At 38.9% G+C, this 15,177-nt stretch overlaps 3 protein-coding genes across 3 annotated transcripts; 1 reads left to right on the top strand and 2 right to left on the bottom strand.

The window, feature by feature from the left end:
• Positions 1-1,610: 1,610 nt before the first annotated feature.
• ATC70_013069 (uncharacterized protein) lies at positions 1,611-3,164 on the bottom strand (the record flags this gene model as incomplete). The annotated part of the gene is made up of 1 exon (XM_064832236.1): positions 1,611-3,164. The coding sequence occupies one exon, from the start codon at positions 3,162-3,164 to the stop codon at positions 1,611-1,613; it is 1,554 nt and encodes a 517-aa protein (XP_064687791.1).
• Positions 3,165-4,539: 1,375 nt separating this feature from the next.
• On the top strand, positions 4,540-6,297 carry ATC70_013068 (uncharacterized protein; the record flags this gene model as incomplete). The annotated part of the gene is made up of 1 exon (XM_064832235.1): positions 4,540-6,297. One exon carries the CDS (start codon positions 4,540-4,542, stop codon positions 6,295-6,297), a length of 1,758 nt encoding a protein of 585 aa, XP_064687790.1.
• A 5,508-nt stretch (positions 6,298-11,805) lies between these two features.
• Positions 11,806-13,563, bottom strand: ATC70_013067 (uncharacterized protein; the record flags this gene model as incomplete). The annotated part of the gene is made up of 1 exon (XM_064832234.1): positions 11,806-13,563. The coding sequence occupies one exon, from the start codon at positions 13,561-13,563 to the stop codon at positions 11,806-11,808; it is 1,758 nt and encodes a 585-aa protein (XP_064687789.1).
• Between the last annotated feature and the right edge of the window lie 1,614 nt (positions 13,564-15,177).

The raw sequence follows: 15,177 nt of genomic DNA, 5'->3' as shown, positions 1-15,177 counted from the left end.
ATGGCTCCACCATTGCCGAAGGAACTGTTAACTCAGAAGTTTATGTTGTAATTCTGGACTCATCTTTGCTAGACACTATCGAGTAATATTGGCTGGACAAGAAAACGTTTAGATTCCAGCAAGATAACGCAAGACCACATACTTCTGGTCCCATTAAAAAATGGTTCACGCATTACGGATTCTCTGTTCAAAGTGTCCTTGAATGGCCCCCCTCCCCAAAGCCCTGACCTAAACCCCATTGAACATGTCTGGCATCAACTAAAACGTCGTTTGAACAAGTACCCTACTAGGGCCAACAGCCTTTCTAAGATAGAAGACAGAATTGAACAGGAATGGTATAAATTCACAAAAGAAGACTGTCTTAAATACATAGGCAGCATGCCACGCCGAATCAAAGCGGTTATCAAGAGTAAAGGTGGTCCAACTAAATATTGAGCTTTTTTATAAAATTTAATAAATTCGACTTTTCACTTTTCATGACGCTACCATTCTTTTTCTAATTACGTGAATAAAGTGCATAATATATCATCTGATAGCCAACTACTTAGGCTATTTATGAAACTAAGCAAACCCTAGTAGCTTTGATATTTGCAGAGAAAGCTGGCTATAAGTGCAATTTGGCAAAACACTGGAACGTTTTTTTCGCGCACTGTAGTTCTGTTTGAGATGCTCGAATACAGTGATTTTAGAACTTGAGCGTCTGTTATACTGTTTGAAACTAACGACTTGCTCGGGTTGACCAAGATGCTTGTCAGGCCATTAGGACACTTTTGATGGCCTTCCACAACAGGGATATTATATTTAGCCATAAAACTAAACTTACAGTCTATTTACAACACAACGTGGGGCAATTATAAGTAAGGAAAAAAGTGGCTGGTACGAGAAAGTTTGAGTAGGTGTCGGTACAATTAGGGAATGATTAAACAACGAAATCTTGTGTCAAAGTCGAGCGAACAGATATTCATGATTGAAGTGAACTAGACTAGATTCCCATCATAAACAAGGTCCAAAATAAATGTCATCTCAATCAAACCATGCTACCATCAGCAGATAGGCATGCATAATAATAGTATTAGCATGACGATAGCAAGGGTTAAATGCTCTAAAATAAGAGATGACAGATACTAAAGTAAATGTCAAGGGTATTGTAATGTGTTGTATCATAAATATACCTAAAAAGGATACAGGCTCAACAGTAAAGAACTATTCTTTACGCATGATTCAAAAACCATATATTGAAATACCGTTCTTGATCCATCAGATCAACAACTAAATGACCCAACAAAAATATATAAAGTAATGGAATCACTGGCAACTACTAAACTGCTGCCAGATAAGATATATAAACCAAATAATATAAATAGAGACGTAGAATATACATTTTATTGCACATTATCCTAATTTCGAATAAAGAAGGATTTTAGCAGTATTCTACCTGCTTTTTTAAGCCTCTTTTTTACTGCAGAGTTGCCATTAATATCTGTTGCGTTTGGAGTGTGGGCGTGGGCAGCAGCAGCGGTGACTGTAGTGGTGGTAGTTGTGGCAATAACAGCAGCAGGAGTGATAGTAATATTGGCTGCATACACTGCTATTGGTTTCCCTTGAAATTGTTACACAACGTTTGTGAGCAACTGGCGACGAAGAGCAGAAGAAGGACCACGAGGGCGAGCAATTACGCGTCTTTCAGCTGGAGTGGAAGCAGTGAGAGGAGGAGCAGCTGTAGAAGCAACAGTGGCAGCAGGCAAACCAAAGGAAAACAAATCACCATCATCGGTAGCCCAGTCCATGGCAAATGGCTGGCAAACAGGAGAGCACAAACCATAAGGATCTACGTCCATAGCGGTGGTTGATGGCACGAGATTCAGGACCATCAAGTGCGAAGACGTACTGGCACCAGGGAAATCGACAAGGACATCATCCATGTCATCGGAGACGAGAGCAGCAGGAGAGTCAATATCCATTGGCATTGGATGGCTTGGGACACAGATATCCATTGGCTCCACAGTAGGAGCAGGAGTGGTAACAGTACCAGCACAGATTGCACCGGCAGAAGCAGTAGCACTAGCCTCCAAGAAAACTGGGAGGAGAGAGCTCTCAGCAATGGCAGCTACCTTGCGCTTTTTGGCTTGCTCTTGATGAGCACACAGAGCAAAGTCACCATCGCTCAATCTCTTCTTACCAGGGATTAAATCACCATCGGCACGAGAAGAAGAAAGAACAAAGGGGCACACCAAAGAAGCAAAGGAAGCACCATCGGTCTGGACATCACCAGAAGTAGCACTGTTGATTATAGCGTCAGAAAAACCAACACTAGTATCACAAGTACCACGAACAGTACCGACAAGAGTGTCACCGCAGCAAGCAGCAGCAACGAAATCATTATCAGCACCAGAATCAGTAGTAGAAGAGTTACCAGCAGCTTCACCCGAAGGATTAGCATCAGGAACACAACTACCACCAACAACAGCATCCAAAGCGTTCATCGTCTCAGTAACATTTGAAGCAGAAGCAACAAAAGTACCATCCGAAAAATCAATGGAGCGAAAAGCAGAAGACAAAAAGACAAGCTTTCTATCAACTGGAAGAGCAGGAGAATCACAATTGCTTGCAACTTTCAAGCCCTTTGCATGCTTGCAGTAAGTCTCGTCTTCAACTTCAGGCATGCGAGACTCATCCAAAGACAAGTCTGCACTAACTGCATCACTTTCTGGCGAGACCAAGAGGGGGCAAGTTACAATAACAGAGCCACCAACAGAGAAACGATACTCGTGAGGAGCTTGGTTAGGGCGTGAACCACTAACAGAAGAGGAAGAGAGAGAAGCAGCCTCATCAGCAACAAGTGCGTCAAAGGACATGCCGTACTTACCGGCAACAGCAGCAGAGACAGGATAAGCAACAACCACTGCCTCATCACCTGGATATGGGCCGCCTTGCAAAAGCAAAACGCGCCAGATGAATCGAACAACGATTATCAACAAGAGAGCTACAACTGCCGAAACAACTGCAACAATCGTGTCAGGATATTGATTATCCACAAAGTAGAACACAACATCCATACCTACCGTCCAGAAAGGAGAAGCCAACAAAAGACATAATCCAACTGGTGTCATAAAGAACATCAACAGAGCGAGAGCAATAAGAGCAGAGCTAATAAGGCTGAACATGTTGAGATATAGCGTTTTTACGAATAGAAAAAGCGAAAAGATGGGGAATAACAATATACAAAAAAAGATTTTGGATATACTATTAAAAATTTTTACGTGTTCTTATCAGTCGCTGTATTGATTGGCTGTAGATAGTATGTAGAGTATCTAACTGGCTTAATGTAACACTTGTAATCCAGAGCGTAAGCCCGGATTAGACTATAAAGTAACGAAATTTGGAAAGTGTCACTACCATCATAGTAACCAAACAAGCGAGTTTCATGTCTTTTCCGCTTATTACTAATGCTCTTTTAAAGTAAATGAAATGTGTTGTTGTCATATATGTTTTTTTTTATTAAGGGTCATGCTTCCATGAGATTGGCTTTCAGGGCTATTAAACCTGGATGCTTTAATATGTTAAATAGCCGTGAGCTATGAACGAGATGCTGGATTACTTAAATTATGAGAAGGAAATAAAACAGTGAAGTATTAGCTTTCTACTGCGTACGAAATGAAGATGTTTTTTTTAGTTGCATGAAATATACGGCTCTTTTGAAAGCTTTTTGAATACACCGTAGGATCCTAATATTTTTGGTACGCTTGCCAAATCCGATGACACGTTAGATTGTTGCAAGTGATGTGTATAGATATTTTAGAAATAGATGGAGCGATGGTTTGCTATTATTGTAAGTAAATCTACTGTTGTTGTTTCAATGATGATAGTCCCTCAGTTGGCTTTCTATCATCTACTTTCTATTGTGTCTCTTTACTGAGAGTCGCAGTGCCGCGAAGGCTGATTGGAAATGCGTCTCAGGATTCCTGTTGTAAATCTGAAAGTACGTGAGAATGGATATAAGTTTATTTTCGTAAAATCAGATGAAGAGGAGAGGAAAGAGTGAATGTCTACTGCTATTTATATGTATGCTTTATGGATTGCTTACACACCCGTCTAGAATGGTGTTTCCATGCTAAGTTTTAGTGTCAATCCTAACTTATGCTAAATGGTAATTATTTCAGATATAGATGATCAGTCTAAATATCTTTAGTTGCTCTTGGCAACGTTAATTACTTACATTCCTTATCTGCTATCTTTCGACATATAGAGAATAGCTTACTGAAACTTAGCTTATGTGAATATCATGGTTATCGTTTACGTGTTGATACGGTTTATTTACATATGCTCCATATGTGCATAGTTTATTACTGAATTCAATCTACGATCTTGTGATTCAGGAACAGTTAGATGCGTGAATACAACAATAGAGACGTAGAATATACATCTTATTGCACATTATCCTAACTTCGAATAAAGAAGGATTTTAACAGTATTCTACCTGTTTTTTTAACCCCCTTTTTACTGCATTTTTTACTGTTACAATCAATCATTGATTTCGTTATGTCGTCTGTTCTGTCTGGTAACTCCCCACTGTCATCTCGTGCTGGCTCACCTAATCCCATGGAAGAGGACGTCATCATGGAGGATGGCAACACATCCTTACCTGCCTCAGTTTCTGCAACAACTGAACGCCTCAATGAGATGGATCTCGCGGCTGACCCGTATACAAACCTCGTTGGCACCCCGTCTCCTGCGCCTACTATATCTACTGAAGGTGAAGAACTTGTCAACCCTGACGCTACCTCACCACAACCTGCTCCACCTGTTACGAAGCCGCCAACGTTAACTGAAGTTCTGAAGAAGGTTCTACTCCAAAAGAAAAATGCGCAAATAGCATACTTGAAAGTTCTGAGCCATTCCAATGTCAATGTTGATGTAGCCAACCCACTCCGTGAAAGAGTAAACAATTTAGACAAGCATGTCAAAGCACTTACCGATGGTCTCAAGGCTGCTGCTGCTGCTACTGCTACTGCCACCAAGGTTTCCGCTGCCGCTAACTCATCGTCTACTGGCTTAAAAATTTCCAAGAGAGATCTTCCCAAATTCCAACTGGAGGATAACAAAGCTAAACCATTTCCACATGAGGAGGCATATCGTTCTGTTGATCATTTCCTCTCAGAATTCGAAAAATTTGTGTATTCTTCTGGCCAAGACATCGAAACCGTATGGCGCAAGTACATTCCCCTCACGTTGTCGTATGAATTGGATGACTGGATGAAAACGGTGGTCATGAAGTGCAATGTCTGGCACGATGTCAAGTTAGTTTTCAGCAAGAAGTTTGGGACAGTAGTTTCAAGAATACATAAGCGTCGTGCTGTGATGAATATGGAAATTGGGTTCCATGAATCCGTCGATGAATATTCCAATCGTTTCTTCCGCACTGTTGGTGAGGCCGGCTATCATCATGATGATTTGACAATTGGTGATGTCTTTTTGCTGTCTTTACCCGAGTCCTGGCAACTGAACATTTGTACTGTGCTCCTTTCAAATATCAAGAGACAAGCCTGGACTACCACGGAAATACACAATGCTGCCGTAGATCTTCTTGGTGAAAAGACTCCCCAATCATTGATGCTAGGAAAGGACGCCAAGCGCAAGTTTGGCTCTGTTGAACCCCCTATTGTTGCTGCCTCTGGCTCATCTGCCACCATGTCATCTGCTTTGCCAAAGGCAAGAATGCTTGGTAATCGAAATCTGCCCAATAGGGCTACAACCAAGAACCCTAACCCTTGCCGCCATTGTGGTCGCCCCTGGAAGCATGACCATACTTGTGAAGAATATCGAATGGCCAAACGCCAAAAGGGCGCTGGTGATGGAATCAACGTATTGTCCGTGCCTACTACTTCTGATACTAAAGAAGAAAATGAAACTGACGTGATGACCCAAGCTTCAAAAGAAGCATATGAAAACGAAATTTACAAATGTAAGTCTAAAAAGACAAACGAAAGCAAAAACAACATGAAACTAATCACACCTCTTCTATTAAATGGTAGAAGAATCATTGGAAAAGTGGATCCCGGATCGGATATTAGTTTCATCAATAAAAGCATATTAAATAAATTGTTTTCAAACATACAAACGTATAAAACAAATGGCTTTCTCAATTTCTTGTCTGTAAATGATGATAACAAGAACAGTACGGTAACAAGAATTGGTAAAACTGAACCTGTGGAAGTAACTTATACAAACAATATCAAATTCGCTCATGAATTCGAGGTCATTAAATTTAATGATGAGTTGTCTATGTTTAGGATATAGATCATCTCTGAGAGGCAAATGTATTAGACGTCGTTTATTACATAAGAGGATCTGAGAATGAGCTGAGATGCATAGTAGAAGTGAGAGGTCTTTATTCAAGCAGCACGAAGGAACATGAGTGGTGCCATCAAATGGCTAATCTATATCCTGGTTCCTAGAGAGTGGTAGCCTATGGCCTTTCGTCCCTGGAAGTGGGTTTCAATTCCGACAAATGTTCTTCCGTCAAAGCTATTAGGAAGAACATTCTATCCTGGATCATCTTTGTTGTTTATCCTTGACTGGTGATTCATGAGTTCTGATGCAGCACATCCTCGTTACTGGTTCAAGGCTTATACAATTATCCCGCATTCAAGATCAAGGTCCTATTGCTGCGGCACTGTCAAATAACTATAAATACCTTTGATATCTACACTAGTTTGATCCCTATTCAATCTTGGAATAACATAATAAATATATTCAGTTCTAATTGTATTTACTCTGTCTATATTTCGTTATTCTAAAAAGTCTACTGAATTTGATTTGTTACTTGGTGTCGATATTCTACCCAAATTGAATATCTACCTGCAAGGAGTAGCATATAAATTTCCTGATTCAGAAAAGGTCAAAGAAATGAAGCAGTTTGAGGATATAAATCACGATCAACAAAACAAATTCAATCCTGAAAAAGCTGATTGTTGTGCCAGAAGGGTTACAACTGTCTATAAAGATTAAGGTATTCTTGATGGGTAGATATGTCTGCGTTGTGCAACAACATGGACAAGCTATGATAATTGAAGTGCATCTCAGCTATCTAAATGCTGAGGTTCACCAGATGTGATAAGCGTTGTACAAGATAAATTGCTACTTTGGCATTCAGAACTTAGTATAAATAGAATAACTCTTGTCTTCATCAATAAATCTTTAGTTTTTGTGTCTGATCTTATTCAAATAAGTTTTTTCTTGTTTTTATAATATCGAACATTTTTTATAAGCTACAAATAGTAATCCTTTTGTTCTTTGTGCTTAACATTGTGGTTGTTTGGCAAAGGTTTTAAGCCATAATGTGCATCTCACCACGAAGGGGGGACAGCGTTTCCATGCCTTAGGCTGATACTAGAGATTTCATAATGTACAATACAGAACATCTGGGTCATCAGACAGAAGTATAACTTACTCTTCTGGTAACGCAACCCACTACGCCGTCGTTTTTGGTTGAATTTTGTGCAAATCTAGCCATTTCCAAGTACGAATAACTCATGCCACAAAGCGCTTTAAGCGCTTGGAATAGAACCACACGCCTCCTCTTGGCTACGTCTTACTTCCTAATGCTTTATCTCATTTTTTTTGGGACGTTGCAAACTCATGAATATCATCGTTTTTCCATGAGTATTAGCAAGGGAAAATTCTTGAAAATCAAACGATCGCGTTTTTCACGTCAAAAGTGAAGACTTTTCCTATGATAGGTATCAGATCAAATTGATCGTAAAAATTAAATGCAACATTGGAAACTCTTTCTCTGAGACTTTCATATGCTAAATTTTGACATATTCTCAGAAAACCTGTTTTCATATTTTTGGAAATTGCTCATTATTTTAGGTCTGAAAGCTAAAAGTAATCAGCACCATTCGATGCTGCTTCTTTAATCCTCTAGAGATGTATTAGAAAGTTGGGTTTGACAACGACAGTTTTCATAGTCAAATTTAGCAAAAACGTTTAAAGGGTGTGAGATCAAGTCAAGTTTGAACACGAAGATACCACTGCACAATGTCAAATTAAATTGCCGCAATTATGGCTGCTACGGTACAAGACTGAGACTAACTCTACTGGTCGTGACGTCGAATAGGGTGCCCTCTCATTTTTCCATGCCCTCGTTTTTTTACCCTTTTGCAAAACGCGTTTTAGTATCAAAGCATGGTGGTTTTGGACATCGTTTAATTAATAATAACACTCTAGCATCCAATAACTCTGTCTTGTACTGTTGGAAGAACTTGATACTGCTTCTTTGAAGTAGAATATATTAGGTATCATTCAATAACGAGCACTGAAAGGCGTAAAATTAACACTAATTGAGTTTGTTTATTAGGTTTTAGTATTTTTTGCTTCCTTGAGTGAGTGCTGCTGCCATTAATTCTCTGCCATCTCTGCTGCCTGCTTCTTCGGTCTTTGTCTGGTCTCTGGTGTTGTTCGTTCCTTGGTTCTTCCATGGTGCTGGTGTTGCTGCCGCTGCTGCTGCTAATCCGGTCTTTCCTAGTCTACTCTATTTGTTGTAGTATGCTTGTTCTCTGGTCTATTTCTGGTGATTACCTGTACTTTTCTGGTCTATCTCTGGTGGTGATAAGCAGTAAGTAACTGCTTTGGTCTTTGTCTGTTCTTTGCTGATAACGTTCGTTCTATAGTTTTTCTATGGTGCTGGTATTGCTGCTGCAGCTCCTGCTAATCTGGTCTTTCCTGGTCTGCTGTATTTGGTGCATGCTCCTCGTTCTTTGGTCTGTCTCCGGTGATTTCGTGTCCTCTTCTGGTTTATCTGTGGCTGTGGTAGGTGGTATCTTCTTTCTTCTGGTCGCAATGATATAAAACTTCTTTGAACGCTTGTATTATTGCTTCCTTTCTCGTGATAATGCATTCATGATGTTTGCCTTGTTGCGCTTTTTCTTCTTCTTTTTATTTTGTTGGTGGTGTTTCCTCTGTAGCTTTACAGGAAACAACATTAGTCATTATGTTGTATTGCAAACTGATAATACCGCTGTTGCTTTTGCAGTTGTGTATATTTGTGCCATGTTGCTTTACAGCCGACTATTACTACCATGCACGTTGCTCATGTATGCAATTTTATTGCAACAACAACGAGTTTTTTTAAACATTTTTGATGTTGTGTTTGTTATGCTTTTCTTTGACTCGCTTCGTGTGAGTTTCTCTTTTTTTTTTTTGCTTACATGCTACTATACTCTTATAGTATTATGTTCATTTGTTCCTTTGATTATGTTTCTTTGAGGCATACTTTTTTACGTTGTGTGGATGTGCCTATCCCTGAAGCTCAACAAGACTCTATCCGAGGCTAGGAGGTAGATAGGCCGCCTCCACTTGGTTATCGCTACTTACTTTAGTGATGATTGAGGGTCTCAATGCCTGAATTTAAAGCTAGGTGGTGTAAGTAAGGCATGCTCTAGCACCTGAGGGAAATTTGATGATAGTAACAGCTATATTACTATATAGCGGCGCTTAAAATTTTGCCTCACATCAAAACAGAGGGAAACCCTCGCAAATTTTTTTTAGGTCAGCGGAGTTTTTACGCAATCTGATTGGCTCAGATGTTGAAACAACGAATGAGTACAACTAGTTGATTTCCTATTGATCTGTCATGTATTATAATTTTGTGTTTGTAATAAAAATGTATTCAAATAATGATACAATTTATATCCTTCATTATTCAAAAGTAAGTTAAGGTGTGCTCATTGAATTCATCATCCATTAAACAATTTTGTGTGAAGAATGTTTTTGTAAATTTATTATGTATGGAAGATTATATAATATGTTGTACCACTACTACTGCAGCAGTACACTGGATACAGGGCTCTTTCAGTAGTACCAAATGCCCCACCAAGAATGCAATATACATCACCATGATCTGCTATCTTTTATCATCTCAAATCCAAGACTCTGGACGTACAAAAGTATTTCCCTTTTTGAAATATTATTGATGCGAGAGCTCTTACAATAGCATGATGTCTCTATAGAAAAATATTGCAATAAAAACACTAGGGAAATTGGGTCTTAGATCGGATGGTGAGTTGTTGATGATATTGCAGTGAAATCAGGTTTAAATAGATCTCACAAAAAAAATAAAGCAATAGTAAAATACAATAGAAATCTACTGTATTTTATTTTGTGTATAAGAATGAACTGAAGATCCTGGAATTGAGTAAAAAAAGAAGAGTATTTATACATTTGCAACTAGCTTATAGGATTAGTGATGATAGAGAGCAATAGGTTCTGCTATTGCGATATCTGGCAAATGTTGTTGATGTTTGATTTAAAGTGGTAATCAATGCAAGAGCACTGGCCTTAAGGGTCGATTTGAGTAACCTTGATGGGCTTGGGTGAGCTATCGTCATAGCATGATTTAATGTAACCTTGAGGGTTTAAAATGTGATGATATTTGTTATTGAAGTATGGAACCTTTTATCTGGGATATTGTGCAACTATGGCTGCAGGGCATAGTTGTCATATTTGAATATGCTTGTTATTGATTTGATTTTATTTGGATAAAGATAATATCTCTTATTACGACCAACATGGGTGTGATTGAATAAACTGTGATCAGGAGTGATTCATTCACACGATGTGCGAGATAAGTATGCATCTTTACTTTAGTATGCTTAAATGGTTTTTGATGTACATTTGAGCACTTTATTAAGAGATTCAAATAGCATGAAATTGAATGAGTGGTATCTGATGAATTCCAGCTTTCAATCAAGTTGTGTTTGGATGGCTATTTCATTACAAGTAAAAAGTCTTCGCTCATGTTAAGCACAAAGAACAAAAGGATTACTATTTGTAGCTTATAAAAAATGTTCGATATTATAAAAACAAGAAAAAACTTATTTGAATAAGATCAGACACAAAAACTAAAGATTTATTGATGAAGACAAGAGTTATTCTATTTATACTAAGTTCTGAATGCCAAAGTAGCAATTTATCTTGTACAACGCTTATCACATCTGGTGAACCTCAGCATTTAGATAGCTGAGATGCACTTCAATTATCATAGCTTGTCCATGTTGTTGCACAACGCAGACATATCTACCCATCAAGAATACCTTAATCTTTATAGACAGTTGTAACCCTTCTGGCACAACAATCAGCTTTTTCAGGATTGAATTTGTTTTGTTGATCGTGATTTATATCCTCAAACTGCTTCATTTCTTTGACCTTTTCTGAATCAGGAAATTTATATGCTACTCCTTGCAGGTAGATATTCAATTTGGGTAGAATATCGACACCAAGTAACAAATCAAATTCAGTAGACTTTTTAGAATAACGAAATATAGACAGAGTAAATACAATTAGAACTGAATATATTTATTATGTTATTCCAAGATTGAATAGGGATCAAACTAGTGTAGATATCAAAGGTATTTATAGTTATTTGACAGTGCCGCAGCAATAGGACCTTGATCTTGAATGCGGGATAATTGTATAAGCCTTGAACCAGTAACGAGGATGTGCTGCATCAGAACTCATGAATCACCAGTCAAGGATAAACAACAAAGATGATCCAGGATAGAATGTTCTTCCTAATAGCTTTGACGGAAGAACATTTGTCGGAATTGAAACCCACTTCCAGGGACGAAAGGCCATAGGCTACCACTCTCTAGGAACCAGGATATAGATTAGCCATTTGATGGCACCACTCATGTTCCTTCGTGCTGCTTGAATAAAGACCTCTCACTTCTACTATGCATCTCAGCTCATTCTCAGATCCTCTTATGTAATAAACGACGTCTAATACATTTGCCTCTCAGAGATGATCTATATCCTAAACATAGACAACTCATCATTAAATTTAATGACCTCGAATTCATGAGCGAATTTGATATTGTTTGTATAAGTTACTTCCACAGGTTCAGTTTTACCAATTCTTGTTACCGTACTGTTCTTGTTATCATCATTTACAGACAAGAAATTGAGAAAGCCATTTGTTTTATACGTTTGTATGTTTGAAAACAATTTATTTAATATGCTTTTATTGATGAAACTAATATCCGATCCGGGATCCACTTTTCCAATGATTCTTCTACCATTTAATAGAAGAGGTGTGATTAGTTTCATGTTGTTTTTGCTTTCGTTTGTCTTTTTAGACTTACATTTGTAAATTTCGTTTTCATATGCTTCTTTTGAAGCTTGGGTCATCACGTCAGTTTCATTTTCTTCTTTAGTATCAGAAGTAGTAGGCACGGACAATACGTTGATTCCATCACCAGCGCCCTTTTGGCGTTTGGCCATTCGATATTCTTCACAAGTATGGTCATGCTTCCAGGGGCGACCACAATGGCGGCAAGGGTTAGGGTTCTTGGTTGTAGCCCTATTGGGCAGATTTCGATTACCAAGCATTCTTGCCTTTGGCAAAGCAGATGACATGGTGGCAGATGAGCCAGAGGCAGCAACAATAGGGGGTTCAACAGAGCCAAACTTGCGCTTGGCGTCCTTTCCTAGCATCAATGATTGGGGAGTCTTTTCACCAAGAAGATCTACGGCAGCATTGTGTATTTCCGTGGTAGTCCAGGCTTGTCTCTTGATATTTGAAAGGAGCACAGTACAAATGTTCAGTTGCCAGGACTCGGGTAAAGACAGCAAAAAGACATCACCAATTGTCAAATCATCATGATGATAGCCGGCCTCACCAACAGTGCGGAAGAAACGATTGGAATATTCATCGACGGATTCATGGAACCCAATTTCCATATTCATCACAGCACGACGCTTATGTATTCTTGAAACTACTGTCCCAAACTTCTTGCTGAAAACTAACTTGACATCGTGCCAGACATTGCACTTCATGACCACCGTTTTCATCCAGTCATCCAATTCATACGACAACGTGAGGGGAATGTACTTGCGCCATACGGTTTCGATGTCTTGGCCAGAAGAATACACAAATTTTTCGAATTCTGAGAGGAAATGATCAACAGAACGATATGCCTCCTCATGTGGAAATGGTTTAGCTTTGTTATCCTCCAGTTGGAATTTGGGAAGATCTCTCTTGGAAATTTTTAAGCCAGTAGACGATGAGTTAGCGGCAGCGGAAACCTTGGTGGCAGTAGCAGTAGCAGCAGCAGCAGCCTTGAGACCATCGGTAAGTGCTTTGACATGCTTGTCTAAATTGTTTACTCTTTCACGGAGTGGGTTGGCTACATCAACATTGACATTGGAATGGCTCAGAACTTTCAAGTATGCTATTTGCGCATTTTTCTTTTGGAGTAGAACCTTCTTCAGAACTTCAGTTAACGTTGGCGGCTTCGTAACAGGTGGAGCAGGTTGTGGTGAGGTAGCGTCAGGGTTGACAAGTTCTTCACCTTCAGTAGATATAGTAGGCGCAGGAGACGGGGTGCCAACGAGGTTTGTATACGGGTCAGCCGCGAGATCCATCTCATTGAGGCGTTCAGTTGTTGCAGAAACTGAGGCAGGTAAGGATGTGTTGCCATCCTCCATGATGACGTCCTCTTCCATGGGATTAGGTGAGCCAGCACGAGATGACAGTGGGGAGTTACCAGACAGAACAGACGACATAACGAAATCAATGATTGATTGTAACAGTAAAAAATGCAGTAAAAAGGGGGTTAAAAAAACAGGTAGAATACTGTTAAAATCCTTCTTTATTCGAAGTTAGGATAATGTGCAATAAGATGTATATTCTACGTCTCTATTGTTGTATTCACGCATCTAACTGTTCCTGAATCACAAGATCGTAGATTGAATTCAGTAATAAACTATGCACATATGGAGCATATGTAAATAAACCGTATCAACACGTAAACGATAACCATGATATTCACATAAGCTAAGTTTCAGTAAGCTATTCTCTATATGTCGAAAGATAGCAGATAAGGAATGTAAGTAATTAACGTTGCCAAGAGCAACTAAAGATATTTAGACTGATCATCTATATCTGAAATAATTACCATTTAGCATAAGTTAGGATTGACACTAAAACTTAGCATGGAAACACCATTCTAGACGGGTGTGTAAGCAATCCATAAAGCATACATATAAATAGCAGTAGACATTCACTCTTTCCTCTCCTCTTCATCTGATTTTACGAAAATAAACTTATATCCATTCTCACGTACTTTCAGATTTACAACAGGAATCCTGAGACGCATTTCCAATCAGCCTTCGCGGCACTGCGACTCTCAGTAAAGAGACACAATAGAAAGTAGATGATAGAAAGCCAACTGAGGGACTATCATCATTGAAACAACAACAGTAGATTTACTTACAATAATAGCAAACCATCGCTCCATCTATTTCTAAAATATCTATACACATCACTTGCAACAATCTAACGTGTCATCGGATTTGGCAAGCGTACCAAAAATATTAGGATCCTACGGTGTATTCAAAAAGCTTTCAAAAGAGCCGTATATTTCATGCAACTAAAAAAAACATCTTCATTTCGTACGCAGTAGAAAGCTAATACTTCACTGTTTTATTTCCTTCTCATAATTTAAGTAATCCAGCATCTCGTTCATAGCTCACGGCTATTTAACATATTAAAGCATCCAGGTTTAATAGCCCTGAAAGCCAATCTCATGGAAGCATGACCCTTAATAAAAAAAAACATATATGACAACAACACATTTCATTTACTTTAAAAGTGCATTAGTAATAAGCGGAAAAGACATGAAACTCGCTTGTTTGGTTACTATGATGGTAGTGACACTTTCCAAATTTCGTTACTTTATAGTCTAATCCGGGCTTACGCTCTGGATTACAAGTGTTACATTAAGCCAGTTAGATACTCTACATACTATCTACATCACTACGGCCCAACTGATGTTCTCACAGAACATCGATGCGCTCTTTTGGGAACATCGATGTTCTCGTGAGCACCTCGATGTTCCCATATCAGAACATTTGGCTTTACACTGTGAAGATAGTTATCAGATATGCGCTTTTAAATGGTATGGTCAGACTTTTTGAGTTCTTTTGTTTATTTTTCGTACCGAACGCCAATTCGTAGCATCATTATCTACGAAGTTAGAAGCCTCCAAACTTGCTCAATTTGAAACAAATCAGGAGAAAAAATCACGTGACCCGAGTTTCTGGTTACTTTGAGTCGTTATGTCAAAGTGGTAATATTCCTGACTAACAAACTGAAGGTCGCCAGTTCGAATCCGAGCA

This window comes from Mucor velutinosus (assembly GCF_035048745.1).
Source record: "Mucor velutinosus strain NIH1002 chromosome Unknown tig00001572, whole genome shotgun sequence".
In the NCBI taxonomy this organism is placed as follows: domain Eukaryota; kingdom Fungi; phylum Mucoromycota; class Mucoromycetes; order Mucorales; family Mucoraceae; genus Mucor; species Mucor velutinosus.
This window is presented reverse-complemented; position numbering and strand designations above follow the sequence as displayed.